The 15,057-nt window shown below is 48.5% G+C and overlaps 1 protein-coding gene across 7 annotated transcripts in view; it reads left to right on the top strand.

Moving 5' to 3' along the window:
* Nucleotides 1–15,057, top strand: part of MYH14 (myosin heavy chain 14) — a 101,762-nt gene that overhangs the window by 36,157 nt on the left and 50,548 nt on the right. For all 7 annotated transcript variants that reach the window (XM_077844356.1, XM_077844355.1, XM_077844371.1 and 4 more), the window contains 6 exons: nt 8,061–8,156; nt 10,375–10,493; nt 11,734–11,886; nt 12,004–12,177; nt 12,501–12,674; nt 14,641–14,755. In XM_077844356.1, the coding sequence (XP_077700482.1) occupies nt 8,061–8,156; nt 10,375–10,493; nt 11,734–11,886; nt 12,004–12,177; nt 12,501–12,674; nt 14,641–14,755 (831 nt within the window). The remainder of the gene's footprint in view (nt 1–8,060; nt 8,157–10,374; nt 10,494–11,733; nt 11,887–12,003; nt 12,178–12,500; nt 12,675–14,640; nt 14,756–15,057) is intronic.

The raw sequence follows: 15,057 nt of genomic DNA, 5'->3' as shown, positions 1-15,057 counted from the left end.
TTATTCATGAGAGACAGAGAGAGAAAGGCAGAGACACAGGCAGAGGGAGAAGCAGGCTCCCCACAGGGAGCCGGACATGGAAACTCAATCCCAGGTCCCCAGGATCACACCCTGGGCTGAAGGCAGCATTAAACCACTGAGCCACTCAGGCTGACCGACTATGATTCTTTTTTAATAAAGATTTTATTTATCTGTCTATCTATCTATCTATCTATCTATCTGTCTATTTGAGAGAGAGAGAGAGACAGAGACAGAGAGACAGAGAGAGAGCATGAGCAGGGGCAGAGGCAGAGGGGAGAAGCAGACTCTCCACTGAGCAGGGAGCCCAGGTCGGGGCTTAATCCCAAGACCCCAGGATCATGACCTGAGTCCAAGGCAGATGCTTCGCCGACAGAGCCCCCCAGGCTCCTATAAATAGACAATGATTCTTTCAACCAGTCTCTGTCCCTTGTGGACAAACTTTTATTGTGTCTGCACTCATTGCTATTAGAATGATCCCTCCCCCACCCCCAAAAAAGGTGCCAATAATATCCCTGTAAGTAGCTCTCTCTGTATCAAAAGAACTGTAGGATCAATTCTTCAAAAAATGCTGGATCTAAGGAGAAGGTGCAATTTTGTTCTTAATCCAGCTTTTACAGGAGTGTAACAACCGTACTGAGCTACAGTTCGCAGACCAGACCACTCACCTGCTTAAAGCTTACAAGTCAGGGGCTTTGGGTCCATTTCCAGGGTTGGGTGCCCATCTCCAAAGATGAGTCTAGAACATTTTCAGTGGCCCAAGAGGATACCTGGCAACCATTCGGTGGCTTCCTGTGTCTCTGGATTTGCCCATCCTAGACCTTTCATGTCAATAGGATCACACAATACCTGGGTCTTTGAGGCTGGCTTCTTGTACTCCACGCAACAGTTTTGAGCTCATCCATGCAGTGGCATGTTGGCTTCATTCCTGTTTATTGCTGAATAGTTTCAATTTTTATCTTTTTATTACGGGCACCAGATCTGATAATCAACCACTCACTGACTTCTTGGGTTTCTACTCCAACTCCCATCCCCCCACCCCCACTCTGACCGTTTTTTTTAAGTTGTAGAGAATCCACTCTATCACTGTCCAGGAGGTGGCGCTAGTTTCTGTTTCCACTCGCTGTGTCCTTCCAGTGGTTTTCCTACATGCATGCCAGCAACCACTGTTGTAAGCTTTCTGGCTTTTGCTGGTGCTGGTGTGGCATGTGGATGTGGCCTCATAGTTTTATTTGGTGTTTTACTTACAAGGAGTGGAGCCAGCTGGTCACCTTTTTTTTTTTTTTAAGGTTTTATTTATCATTTATTTGGGGGAGAGAGAGAGAGAGAGAGAAAGCGAGAGCAGGGGGAGCAGAGGAAGAGGGAGAGGGAGAGGCAGACTCCATGCTGAGTGGGGAGCCCAACATGGGGTTTGATCTCATGATCCTGAGATCATGACCTGAGCAAACCAAGAATCCAATGCTTGACTGGCTGAGCCACCCAGGTGTCCCACGGTTACCTTTTCATAGTTTCCTTTTGACAAAAGAGAAGACAGGGGTCCAGGGAGGTGGGGTGTCCACCCTACAACTCACTCCAGTTGACAAGGAGATGATGGAACCCGGGTCTGACTCCAAAACCAGCCCATGATCCGTTTTTAGAGAGACAGGCAGGCACTTCTGTGAAACTTTCCCGACCATCTCTGGGAAGGTGGTTGCCAGTGGGAAACCCAGAGAGGAGAGCACTGGGACCAGTCCAAGCAGCTCTCTGGCTTCCTGTCTTCACCAGTGCAGGCACCATGAATGCCACTCAGAAAGTTTGAGCAGGACTCCGCATCACCAACCCCACGCCCCCCTCTTTCCTTCCCCTGCAGGCCTGGGCTTGCTAGCAATCGGCTGGTCTGAAGTCACCAGCAAAAGCTAACTGCCAACTTCTCAGGTGTCAGATTCACCCGGGTGCTTGGCACGGATGTGAGTTCCTAAGCCAACTGTCAGAGGCCATTTTAAAGGCCATTGAGGGGACTGAAGGTCTGGGCTGGATCTGAGCTGACATTAAGGAATGATCATTCAGTTTGTTAGGTGATGATGCCATTGTGGGTCTGTAAGGAGAGGTCCTTGTTTATTTGTCTTTTGGGAGGGCTGCTGTCCCCTAGGAAACTCCTATAACTGCCAGAGCCCTGGGCTGTCTGCGACCACCCAGTCCCCCTATCCCCAACCCCAGGGCTGGCAGAACCAGACATCTCTGAGCCCAGCCCTTCTCACTGCCCAGCCAGGGAAACTGAGGCTCAAGAGGTCAACCAGCTTATCTAGGGTCACACAGCAAACCCCTACATCCAGGATGTATCCCCCATTAGCTAACTCTTTGCCCTTTATCTGTTAATATATTGATTTATTCAACCCGTGATGGGGTCAATTTGTGGGCCAGGCCTCTGCAGGTACTAGGTAAAGTTCACCATGACCAAGATAGAACAAGCCCCTGATCTGTGGAATGCTGAGACCCAGAAGCATCAAATCACACAAATGGATTAAAGTTGAGCCCATGGAAGGGTGACTGGTGGAAGGTGCATGGAGCAGTGACCACGTGTCATGGGGCTCCAGCGCAGTCTGGGGAGGGTCAGGGCAGCCCCTGGAGGAGGTGGCCCTTGCCTGAGCACCGACAGTCTTGCAGGAACTAACCAGACATAGATGGTGGTGGCGGCAAGAAGAGTGTTGGAGGAGCTATTGGAATAAGCAAGGGGACCCTAAGGCCAGAGGGACTGGGAGTGTCAGGGACATGGTGCCCAAGATCCTGATGAGGGCTTAAATTGAATCCTAGAAGCAGCAGGGATCACAGGATGAATTCTTCCCTGGGAACAGGCAAGCTCAAGTTCATTCATGAAAACATTTATAGAGCACCTAGTGTATGCAGAGTACATGGGTAGGAGATAAGTAAGGAACATATACTTTCCACAAGGAGTTATGATCTCAGTGGAAATGGAGAAAAATTAATATCTGTTGCACATCCTGCCTTGCCCTGCAAAGTATACCAAAACTTGGTTTTGGATTTGGTTTTGTTGTGGTTTTTTTGTTTGTTTGTTTGTTTTACTTTTTATTATTATTGAATGGTATGTCAGTTTCAGGTATATAACATATAGATTTGACAGTTCTGTCCATTAGTTAGTGTTCATCCCAAGTGTAGTCACCATCTGCCTTTTTTTTCCTTTGAGATAGAATCTACATACTGAAAAATTCACCATTGGAAAGTGCACAGTGTGGCAGCGTGTGGCGTGTGCACAATCACTGTACTGCAATCATACTAATTCTAGACATCAAGTCCTTTCTTTTAAAAAAAATTTTTTTATTCATATGAGAGACAGCATAAGAACAAGAGCATGAACACGAACAGGGGTGGGGGCACAGGGAGGGGGAGAATCAAGACTCCCCACTGAGCAGAGAGCCAAAGTGGGGCTCAATGCCAGGACCCTGGGATCCTGACCTGAGCTGAAGGCAGACGCTTAACTGACTGAGCCACCCAGGCACCCCATGCTAAGTCCTTTCTTAACAGCCTTTTTTTTTTTTGGTTTATATCTGACACTTCAACAGATAGGAGGGGACACCTGGGCGGCTCAGTCAGTCAAGCATCTGCCTTTGGCTCAGGTCAGGGTCCTGGAGTCCTGGGATGGAATCCTGCATCAGACTCCCGAAGGGAAGCCAGCTTCTCCCTCTGCCTGTGTCTCTGCCTTTCTCTCTGAGTAGGCATGAGTGTCTCTCATGAATAAATAAATAAAATATTTTTTAAAAGATGTATGGAACTCAGAAAGAATATAATCACTAAGGTGTCCTGGGCTCTCAAGAAGCCACCTCTGTCTGCGGTTTCCTGTGTGTCCTTCAGAGCAAGGCCTCTTGAAGCCATCAGGCCAGTGACCCTTCTTCTGTTTTCAGGGTTTGTTCAAAAACCCTTTGTATTTGGAATAATTTCAGACTTACAGGAAAGTTGCAAAAAAGGTACAAACCATCGCTACTCTCTTCTTGAAGATTCCCCAGGTGCTAAAGTCTTGCCACATTTGTTTCTCCTTGTCTGTCTTCCTAATTATTTGTTCTGAGCAGTTTGAGAACAAAGGGTGTGGATGAGCGTGCAGCCACACCCCAGCAGGCTTTACACCAAGGGCAGGTGACGGTCTGGTGAGGCGGAAGGAAGAAGCCGGAGGCGGGGACAGAGGCACAGGTGTACTGGGGGGACTTCCATGTAGGAAGTCCAGGGGCAGCCTCCTGGGCAAAGCTGGGATCCACATGCAGCTCTTCTAGTAGCAACGAGGTAGCAGCTCTCTGCAGCCTGCCCCTCCTTGCATGGCTGGCCTTCCCAGGAATTCAAGGCCCGCCATTTGGGCACTCTTTGTCACAAAGGAGACGCTCTGGGTTGGCCACCTCTGCGCCCCTGACCTTGAACATCAAACAACACGCTCTTCTATGTATTCTACTTGATGGGCATATAGAGAGCTCTCTATATTCTCAAGACAGCAATTGACAAAATCAGTCTTAGGGGCAGAGTTGGTTCCTTCTAGAGGCTCCAAGGGAGAATCCGTTTTCTGGCTTCGAAGCACATCACTCTAACCCCTGCTCACGTGGCCTTCTCCCTTGGCCTCGCTCTTATAAGGACCCTGCCATTAGAGCCCACCTGGGTGATCCAGAATTAATCTCCCATCTCAGAATTCTTAATTTAATCACATTCATGAAGTCCATTTTGCCCTGCCAGGTAACATTTGCAGGTTCCAGAAATTTGGATGTGGACTTCTCTGCAGGAGGCTGGAGCGGGGAGGCACTGTTCAGCTACCACCCTGTTGAATCTGTCAGTGCATCTTTTTAAAAAGATTTTATTTATTTATTTATGAGAGACACAGAGAGAGAGGCAGAGACATAGGCAGAGGGAGAAGCAGGCTCCCTGTAGGGAGCCTGATGTAGGACTTGATCCCAGGACCCCAGGATCACGCCCTGAGCCAAAGGCAGACGCTTAATCACTGAGCCACCCAGATACCCCTGTGTATTTGTTTTTTTAGGTAGGTTCCATGCCCAGCATGGAGCCCAACACAGGGCTTGAACTCACAGCTGTGAGATCAAGACCTGAGCCGAAATCAAGAGCTGGAGGCTCAACCAATTGAGCCACCCAAGGCCCCTCTGTCAGTGCATATTCTTAAAGAGCGTTCTCTTTGCAAAAGCACAGGATGGTACCATTATCAGGAGCTGAGCACTGGCTTTTTTAGTACCGTTATTTATTTCACCAACCATATTCTCCCAGTAATGACCTTTATAGCACAAAAATGTCTTTTTACAGACTGTATTCCAGTTTTCCTAACAATGTCCTTTACAGCAAAAAAGATTTTGTAAGTGACACACACATGTGCTCGCACATTTCCCCAGGCCAGGATCACACGCATACCCAGCACATTTTCTTCTCCGTCTGTCTGGAACTATTCTTTCTTTATCATTCGTGACCTTGACACTTTTGTAGATTACAGACCAGTTGTTTTGTCTCAACTCTGGGTGTGTTTCCTTGCGGTTAGATTCAGGTTACACATTTTTGGCAGGAGGATAGGTCCTCGTCCCTCCCCCTCCTCCACCCCTTTTTCCTAAGTAAGCAGTGTAGAAGCATAGACACCAAAAAATGTTCCCAGAGCCTAAACATCTATTTCCAGGGGCTTTCTGCAAGTGAATGCCCGTCTAACCAGTACCTGGAAACCCCCTTGTGCCCCTTCCCATCACCTGAACCGCCTTTCTTGAATGTGATCATTAATCTGGCATCTAAGAGCATAGAGTTGTTTCACTTTTCCTTGAATTTGGTACAGACTCATACAGCACATGTGCTTTCATGTCTGGCTTCATTCACTCCACCCTGTGGCTGTGAAATTTGCCCACGTTCAGGGAGTGGCCAAGAGGGGCTTCCAGGAAGCTGGCTTCCTGGGTGCATCCCCTTCATAAAAACTCATCAAGCCTAATGGGCATGAGTTGTGCACTTTTCTGTATGTGTTATACATATGTGTTTACATTAGAATTTTCTGCCAGAAGAGGGAAGAAAAGAGAAGCATTAAGGATATAGACCCTGGGGTCAGACTGTCTAGGTTTGCATCTTGGCTCTGCTGCTGCTGAGCTGAATGGTCTTGGGCAAGTAGGTTTCCCAAATGTGCCTTGATTTCCCCATCTGTGAGGGGGTTTTATTCCATTCCCCACCTATAAAATGTTATTGTAGGATCTGCCCCCCGAGTTGTTACGAAGGTTTAATGACTTCATTTGTAAGTGTTTGGAACAGGACCTGGAATGGAGTTGAGCAAAAATAAAATCAGTGTCCATTTGAACCTGTAAGTTGTGAGAATTGTTCTGGAATTTGTGGTTGATGGGGTAGCTGGGCATTTGCTCTCATCTGTAGGGTCACCATGAAAACAGCAGATACAGACCCCACCAAGGAAGGCATGTTATATGGTCCACTCCAATGCCATGTGCCACTTTGCTGTTGGAGATGACAGAGTTCTGAGATGATGCCCAAATCTTGATAAAATTCCAAACAAAACCAACCACAGTCTTTCCTCAGATTTTACAGTAGCTACCCTCCTGTGTATTTTTCTAAAGATTTTATTTATTTATTTATTTATTTATTTATTTATTTATTTATTTGAGAGAGAGAGAGAGATTGAGCAGGGGGAGGGAGAGAATCCCAAGCAGACTCTGTGCTGAGTGTGGAGCCCTATGCAGGGCTCAGCCTCATGACCCTGAGATCATGACCTGAGCTGAAACCAAGAGTTGGAGGCTTAACCAACTGAGCCACCTAAGCACCCCCCCGCAAAATCCACTCTGTATGAAAACCAAACACAAAGCACTTGTGTTTATACATGAAACAGTTGGGATTCAACTCAGATAATTACAGACCATTATTTCACGGACACAGATGTCCAGTGGGATGTTTAGGAGTCAGATGGGGTGTGGGCAGTTCTTTGTGGTGTGGAGGGGCGTCTTCATCTGGGTCCCCACTTAGACCCTGTGATACCCAGAAACACTGCACAAATTGCCCCATGGCTTCCATGTTTATGCCAGCCAACCCCAGGAGTTCCTGAGATGTCTCTAAGGGCAGCTCTGTCCATTCTCCACCAGCTCTCTGAAAGCTCTGTGCTGACAAGCACTTAGAATCCATCCTCTTTTGAGGTTTCTGCATTTGTGACTTCAGCTACTCGCTAGGTTTATCCGGAAACACCCAAACCAGTACTCCTGGTGCTTTTGTGATCATCATGTCATTCACATGGGGTGTGGAAAATTTGAATTGTCCAGCGCACACGAAGCTGAGGTTCACCAAAGTGGTGCTCTGCTTCCTGTCTCAGCTCAGTCCGTAACCCGGTATCCTTTTTGCCTGCCACTGAGTGCCACATTTTTCATATTTTTGTGCTTTTCTTGTTGATGGCTTCACTGTCTAAACCCCGCCCCCTCAAAGCACTGTGCTTAGTGCTGGCTAGCATCCCTAAGTGCAAGAAGGTTGTAGTGTGCCTAGAGATTACTTAAAAATAAAATCTTAAAAAAAGGAATCTTTTCATATTGCCAAAGACCTTCTTCATTCATCTCCACACGTCCCTTTAAACCTTATGTGCATTGCTTTATAAAACGGACACGAGCAGACACCAAATGGTGCTAAAAACAAACCTTGAATACAAAATACAGAATTTATCCATCTATTTTTATGTTTTAAGACCTGCCCAGTGTCACAGATGGATTTTAAGCGGAGGTGCAGTGGTGTAATTTGACATAGAGTTGGGGGGTTTTCTTAGAGGTTTTATTTATTTGAGAGAGAGAGAGAACACATGCAAGTGGGGGGAGGGGCAGAGAAAGAGGAGACTCTCAAGCGGACTCCACACTGAGGGTGGAACCCAGTGCAGGGCTTGATCCTATGACCCTGAGATCATGACCTGAGCCAAAACCAAGAGTTGGTCGCTTAACCGACTGAGCCACCCAGGTACCCCTGATGTAGGGTTTTTAAGCTAGATTTCTAAAGGGCTATTTAGGACCACGCATCAGGGTCCGGAGCCCCATGCCATTGCTCTCTCTGCCCCTTAGCCATGCTGCGGATGGTCTCTGCCGTTCTCCAGTTTGGCAACATCGTCCTGAAGAGAGAACGGAATAAGGATCAAGCCTCCATGCCTGACAACACAGGTATTCCATCTGGCCCACAGCCCACCTGCCTGACCCTGTGTTCCCCGTTCCCCTGGACAGAGCATCCCCCTCAGCACTCCCTACTCCCCAGCTGGGCATGCCTCCAAGCTGTGCTAATCCTTTACCAAAGTGTCACTTCCCACTCTTTTCCTGATTCTAAAAGGTGTCATCTCTGCCACAGGTTTGAACAATACCAGCATGCTAGAGATCCCTGGTCATCTTGGCCCCTCTGAGAAAATCACCATTAGCATTGGGCTTATCTCCCCTTGGCCTCTCTATTCTGCATATATATACTTTTTTTTTGTTTTTTTTGAAAGCAGAATTATAGTTGCTATTCCTTTTATTCTCAAACTGGAAATAGCTCTGCTTTATTATCATAAAATAATGCAAACTGAATGGGGGAAATATCTGGCAATACAAAGAAGTATAAAAGCAAGAAAATGACCCACAGTTATACTCCTGAGAGGTAATTACTGTAACATTTTGAGGGTAGTTCTCTCTGGGCTTTATTCTCTGTCCATATCAATGTGGAAATAATTGTCACAGAAGTGGGATCACGCTTTCACACCCTTTCCCCCTCAAGACAGCAAGGGCTTTTGTCCTGATTATAAAACCCTTTGGGCTCATTTTCAAAAGCTATATAACCACAGAAAATATGAGAAAAGGGGCCCCTCTCACCATGCTGTTGATCAGAGTATCATCTGTGGCGCTTGGGGAGCTCTGTTCACACTCCCAGCAGGTGTGCTGTGCACACTCATTTATTCATCCAATCCATGAAGTTGGCATCAGACCTTGTAGACTGTTTTAAAATTTGCTTTTTTCCCTTAGTGCACTGAGGGTAACTTTTCAAAGTTATTAACTCCAGCGCTACTGGGGTTTCTTCCTCTAGGGTCTGTGGGTAGAACTTACCCACAGAACTTCTGTCAGCAGAATTAATATCCTGGGAAGTCCTGTATGTTTCATTCTTTGCATTTGCAAACAGTAATTGGAGATGCAGTCCATGGGCTTCACCAGCTGCCAGAGGACACAACAGAGGCTTTCGAATCCTACAGAAAACCATCCTGTGACTGGCAGCATAGTGCCCCACTGCACATTCCTGCTGTTTTTCAAGGCCACTTATAGTTCTCAAATACTTTCCATATAATGCAGAGTCACCATAGAAGAATTGAAAACTGCAATTGCACCGAAAGGAAAAAAAAAAGAGGAGAAATGTAAATGCTCATCACCTCACCTCTCAGAAATAATCTGTTTATTTATTTTGGTGTTTCTTCTTCTTCTAAATGTTTTCTCTTCCTTTCAATTTTCTGCTGGAGCTGAGCATTTATAGTTTCCGTCTTCCCATTACGAGAGTGACAAGCAGGAAAACATTTCATAATCACCATTTTTTTTTCATAATCACCATTTTTTAAAATGCATTTTTCCCCCTACCAAAAAAATAAGGAAGAACAAGTCGTTTTAACATATTTGTTTAGGGTTTGGTCTCTTACTCTAATAGCTTTTCCCCCAATATTTTATTAGGAAATTCGTAAACACACAGAAAAGTTGAAAGAATTTTATTGTAAACATCCAACCAGCCATCACCTAGATTCTGCCCCTGACATTTTACTATCTTTGCTTTTTTTTTTTATCTTTGCTTTATTGCATATCTTTCCATGCACTCTTTGTCCACCCTCTTGTCTCGTGCATTTCAAAGTTGCACATTTCCATGCATTTCAAAGCGTATACACGAGTCGTTCACATGTACATGCTTTGGCTTGTGTATGCATATCATTTACTGGTGTCTATTATTTGCTTACAGTTCTTTCTTTGATTTGAAGTGAAACATACCAGTCGTGAAATGCATACATCCTAAATGTACCATTTAATGAGTGTTAATAACTTTCAGTGACTGTGGAACACTTATTCAAATAGAGGATCCCTGACTCTATAACCAATCCCTAGTTGCTGGGCATTCAGGTTGTTTCATTTTCCTCCATCATACACAAGGCTGTGATGAACATCGTCCTGGTCCAGTGTATGATCACCTCTGGGATTATTTATCCCATCTTGGAATCCCAGAGAGAGAAGCCAGAGGACGTACACACTTATAGAACCTGTAATGCGTCTGGTGGGAGAGGTGGGGCCCCTCGTCTGTTCCACCAGCAGTGGGGGCTGCCCCCTCCCCTGTGCTCAGTGCCCCCTGCTGCTTCCCGGAGCTGATCAGACTCTTAACCCTCAGCTGCACAGAAGCTCTGCCGCCTCCTGGGAGTAGGGGTGACAGACTTCTCCCGAGCCCTGCTCACCCCCCGCATCAAAGTTGGCCGAGACTACGTGCAGAAAGCACAGACCAAGGAACAGGTAGGTGGGACGGGGGCAGGCAGGGTGCAGGGAGAGCCAGGCGCCAGGATCTGAGCCTGTAAGCAGCGTATGCTGGTTTTTCTCTCACTCAACAAACCGTTGCTGATTGTTCGCTCCATTACCAGGTCTGGTTCTGATGCTAGGAATAAAAGTCATAATGGAAACAGAGACCATACCTTCATGGAGCTCAGGCCAAAACAGGAAACAGATCATAAAAGAAGATACATAAACAGTGAGGCCTTCTAGGAAGAAGAGGGTTCGTGTGGTCAGGAAAGTCCTCTATGAGGAGGTGATATTTGAGTTAGACATAGATGGTTCAAAGCAGAGGGAAGAGTATGAGTGAGGGCCCTGGGGCCAGAACAGGTTTGGCAAATGGAGAATATCAAAGAGGTCAGTGAGGCTAGAGAGTAGAGGGGAGGATGCAGAAGGATGCAGAGAAGTCAGAAAGGACAGATCACGCAGGGCCTTAGGGGCTACAGTAAGGAGGTGAGTTTTATTCAGAGTGCAGCAGGAGACCAGTGAGGGTTTAAGCCAGGGAGCAACTTGATTCAGTTTGCCTTTTATAAAGATTCCCTTGTCTATTGCATGGAGAACTGGATCCAGGGGGTACAGGGCTGGGCGGGGTGGTGGGTAGGGAGACATAAGGAGGCTGCTGTCGTAGTCAGGCATGTGATGATGATGGTGGGAGTGGGGAGAAGTGAACCCATGCTAGAGATTTTCCGAAGCCAGCTTTCGGGCAGAGGCCTCTGCCTGGCCCCAGGCTGGGCAATCCAACAAAGTACTAGGATAAAGAAGACACAGTGGGGGGATATGAGAGCCAGGTTCCACTCACAGTGGAGGTACTGTTGTTAGGATCCCTTTTACAAATGAAGGAACATGTTTGTTCACATGCCTGAGGCCACAGAGCTTCCAAGGGGCAGAGCCAGGATACAAATTCATGTTGTCAGGCTCCACAGTTCACTTTCTTAACTGTTAGGCTGTCGAAATTGGTCCAAGGGATGGGGGATGATTAATGAACTAATGTGCCCCCAAGCGATTCACACGCTGCCTGGCACATGGTAGGGCTCTGTACTGGTTGGCGTCATCATTAATGTCATCATTCTTGATGAACTGTGATGCCTCCCCCCCACACACACCGGTGTCTCCTTGCAGGGGTGGGGGTGGGGGTAGGTCAGGCTGGGGATGTGGGGGCAGGGCCGGGCCCTCACTACGTGTCCTCACCATGTGCCCCGTGCCACAGGCTGACTTTGCGCTGGAGGCCCTGGCCAAGGCCACCTATGAGCGCCTCTTCCGCTGGCTGGTCCTGCGCCTCAACCGGGCCCTGGACCGCAGTCCCCGCCAGGGCGCCTCTTTCCTGGGGATCCTGGACATCGCTGGCTTTGAGATCTTCCAGGTCTGTACTTGGTGCCAGGCTGGGGCTGGGAGGGCCCTGTCTCCTTCCCTCTGGTCTCTATCCCCCACCCCACTCCATCTCTGTCCCTTCTCTCACCTGTTCCCTCATCCCCTGCAGCTCAACTCCTTCGAGCAGCTCTGCATCAACTACACCAACGAGAAGCTGCAGCAGCTCTTCAACCACACCATGTTCATCCTGGAGCAGGAGGAGTACCAGCGCGAGGGCATCCCCTGGACCTTCCTCGACTTCGGCCTCGACCTACAGCCCTGCATTGACCTCATTGAGCGGCCGGTGAGCCTGAGGGTCCCTCCCGCCTCCACCGGCCTTGAGACCTCGGTCAGGCTCCTGCCCAGCTGGGCCTCTGGCCTCCAAATCAGTTCATGACAGCGTCTGCTTCACAGATGCATGGCTGCTACATGGTTAGGCCCGAGGAATGTGCCTGCCACAGGGGTTGGCTTGAACCAAAGCTCTAATCAACGGCCATAAATGTGACTACTGTTCTCATGTTTGGTTGTTATGTCTGTGTGTCTCTTACAAGAGCTACAAGTGAGCAGCAACCTAAGTGTCCAGTATGTGGGGATCTGATGTGCTCTTCCCCTCTTGTCGATGGTTAGGCTAACCCCCCTGGGCTCCTGGCCCTGCTGGACGAGGAGTGCTGGTTCCCAAAGGCCACGGACAAGTCCTTTGTAGAGAAGGTGGCCCAGGAGCAAGGAAGCCATCCCAAGTTTCAGCGGCCGAGGAACCTGCGGGACCAGGCTGACTTCAGCGTCCTGCACTATGCGGGCAAGGTAGGGGGCTGGCTGGCTGTGGGACATGAAGGCAGGGGTGGAGACCCTTTGGCTACAGTTGAGGGGAGAGTGGAGAGGGGACACAGGAGCCACCTGATGTCCGCTGGGACAAGACACTGGCAGGGGCCGGGAAAGCCCAAGGAGGACTGAGGACTCTGTCTAATGAAGTCAGCAGAAGCTTCCTTACAGAAGGGATATTTACAGTAGGCTTGGAGGGGTGGATAGGAGTTCACTGGGAGAAGAATTATGTGCATTACATTCACTCATTCAGCAAAGATATGCCTTTTGTGTGCTCAGCACAGGGATGAGCACAGCTGGGGCCCTGTGCTGAATGTGGTTTTCGTCCTCACAAAGTTCTTGATCTGAGAGAGGGACAAACACAGGCCATTGGGATATAAGGCTGGAAGGGCAGCTAAGGGCAGCATCAAAGCCCGGAGGAGCAAGGCCAGGGGAGATTTCACAGAGGAGAGTAATGCTTGACCTGGAACTTAAATCAAGGGTTGCACACATTTTCTGTAAACAGTTTCAGCTTTATGGGCCAGTGTCTGCCGCAGCTTCTCACTTCTGCCATTGTAGCATGAGAGACACCCCAGGGAATACATAAATGGATACATTAGGGCGCCTGGGTGGCTCAGTCAGCTAAGTGTCTGCCTTCGGCACAGGTCGTGATCTCAGGGTCCTGGGATTGAGTCCCATGTTGGGCTCCCTGCTCAGAGGAGAGTCTGCTTCTACTTCTCCCTCTGCCCCTCCCCCCATGAGTGCTCGCTCTCATAAATAAATAAAATCTTTTTTAAAAAGTGGATATGAAAATGAAGGCTGTATTCCAACAAAACTTTATTTACAAAATAGTGGCAGGCAGGATTTGGCTCGTGGGCCATCGTTTGCTGATGCCTGGCCTAAGTGATGAGTAACATCCAGTGAAGGATGGGTGAAGGATGCGAAGGGCTGTCCTGGCAGAAGGAACAGCATACAGAGGCTGGGAGGCAGGAAACCCGTGTGCTCTGTGTCTAGCGCTCCCTTCCTCTTCCACACATCATCTAACACTCACCGTGGGACCAGCCCGGTGCTGTGAGTCAGACTCGAGCCCTGGCCTCAGGGAGCCATTGTCCGGTGAGGGGGGCACGTGTGTGGGGGATTGTGCCCATCAAGACTGTGACTCTGGGAGACTCAGAGCAAAGCCCTGAATACTCGGAAGGAGCCAGCCATGTGAAAAATCCACCATGAGGGAATCAGGCAGCAGGAATGGCAGGGGTAAAACTGTGAGGTAGAAATGAGCTTGCATATTTGAGGAACAGTGAGGAGGCCAGTGTGGCTGGAATAGAATGGATAAGGAAGAAGTGGTGGACGAGGTCCTGGAGGTGGGCAGTGGACAGAGAAGGAAACTAAAGGGAGAGGGGCCAGGTGCCTGGGTGGCTTAGTTGGTGGAGCATCTGCCTTCATCTCAGGGTCCTGGGATCGAGCCCCATTTTGGGCTCTCTGCTCAGCAGGGAGTCTGCTTGTCTCTCCCCCTCTGTGCTCTTTGTCTCTCTCTTGCTCACTCACTCTTGCTCTCAAATAAATAAAATCTTTAAAAATATATTTATTTATTTATTTATTCATGAGAGACACAGGAAGAGAGACAGAGACATGGGCAGAGAGAGAAGCAGGCTCCCTGTGGGGAGCCTGATGCTGGACTCAATCCCAGGACCACGAGATCATGACCTGAGCCAAAGGCAAATGGTCAACTGCCGGGCCACCCAGGCATCCCTCAAATATATAAAATCTTAAAAAGAAAAAAAGGGGGGAGGGGAGGGGACCATGCTGGTGGAGGTGCAGTTCTGGGTATAGACGCAAAGTGGCATCGATGCTCTCATCTGTGGTGAGCCCTGGAGCTGGCTGGCTGGGAGCTTCTGGGAGGTTCCTTGGGAAATTGGGAGACCTGGTGAAGCTGCAGGCTCACCACCTTCCTCTGCCCAACTTCACCCAGGTCGACTACAAGGCCAATGAGTGGCTGATGAAAAACATGGACCCTCTGAATGACAACGTGGCAGCCCTGCTTCACATGAGCACAGACAAGCTGACGGCAGAAATCTGGAAAGATGGTGAGGTCCAGCTTCCCCCTGTCCCTGGAGCTCTGTGCATCCCCTTTCCCAGCCCACAGTGTGAACACCTTTGTTCTAGAGGCTAAGTTCTGAATATAAGTTGTCAGCTCAGATGCAGAACTGATGTAGGCAGGCCAGATGGTCTCCTGATAGTGTTTCTAATCAGTGATTGGTTGGTTACTATCTTAAGCCAGCACCATACTCATGATAAAACATACTTCTTAATCAGAAACGAGAGGGTTCCCATGATCACCACTGCTGGGAAACAGGGTTTTGGCAATACTAGCCTCTGCAATCAGACT

Source organism: Canis aureus, chromosome 1, assembly GCF_053574225.1.
Source record: "Canis aureus isolate CA01 chromosome 1, VMU_Caureus_v.1.0, whole genome shotgun sequence".
Classification (NCBI taxonomy): domain Eukaryota; kingdom Metazoa; phylum Chordata; class Mammalia; order Carnivora; family Canidae; genus Canis; species Canis aureus.
Note: the sequence above shows the minus strand (reverse complement) of the source record. Positions and strands in the feature narration are given on the sequence as shown.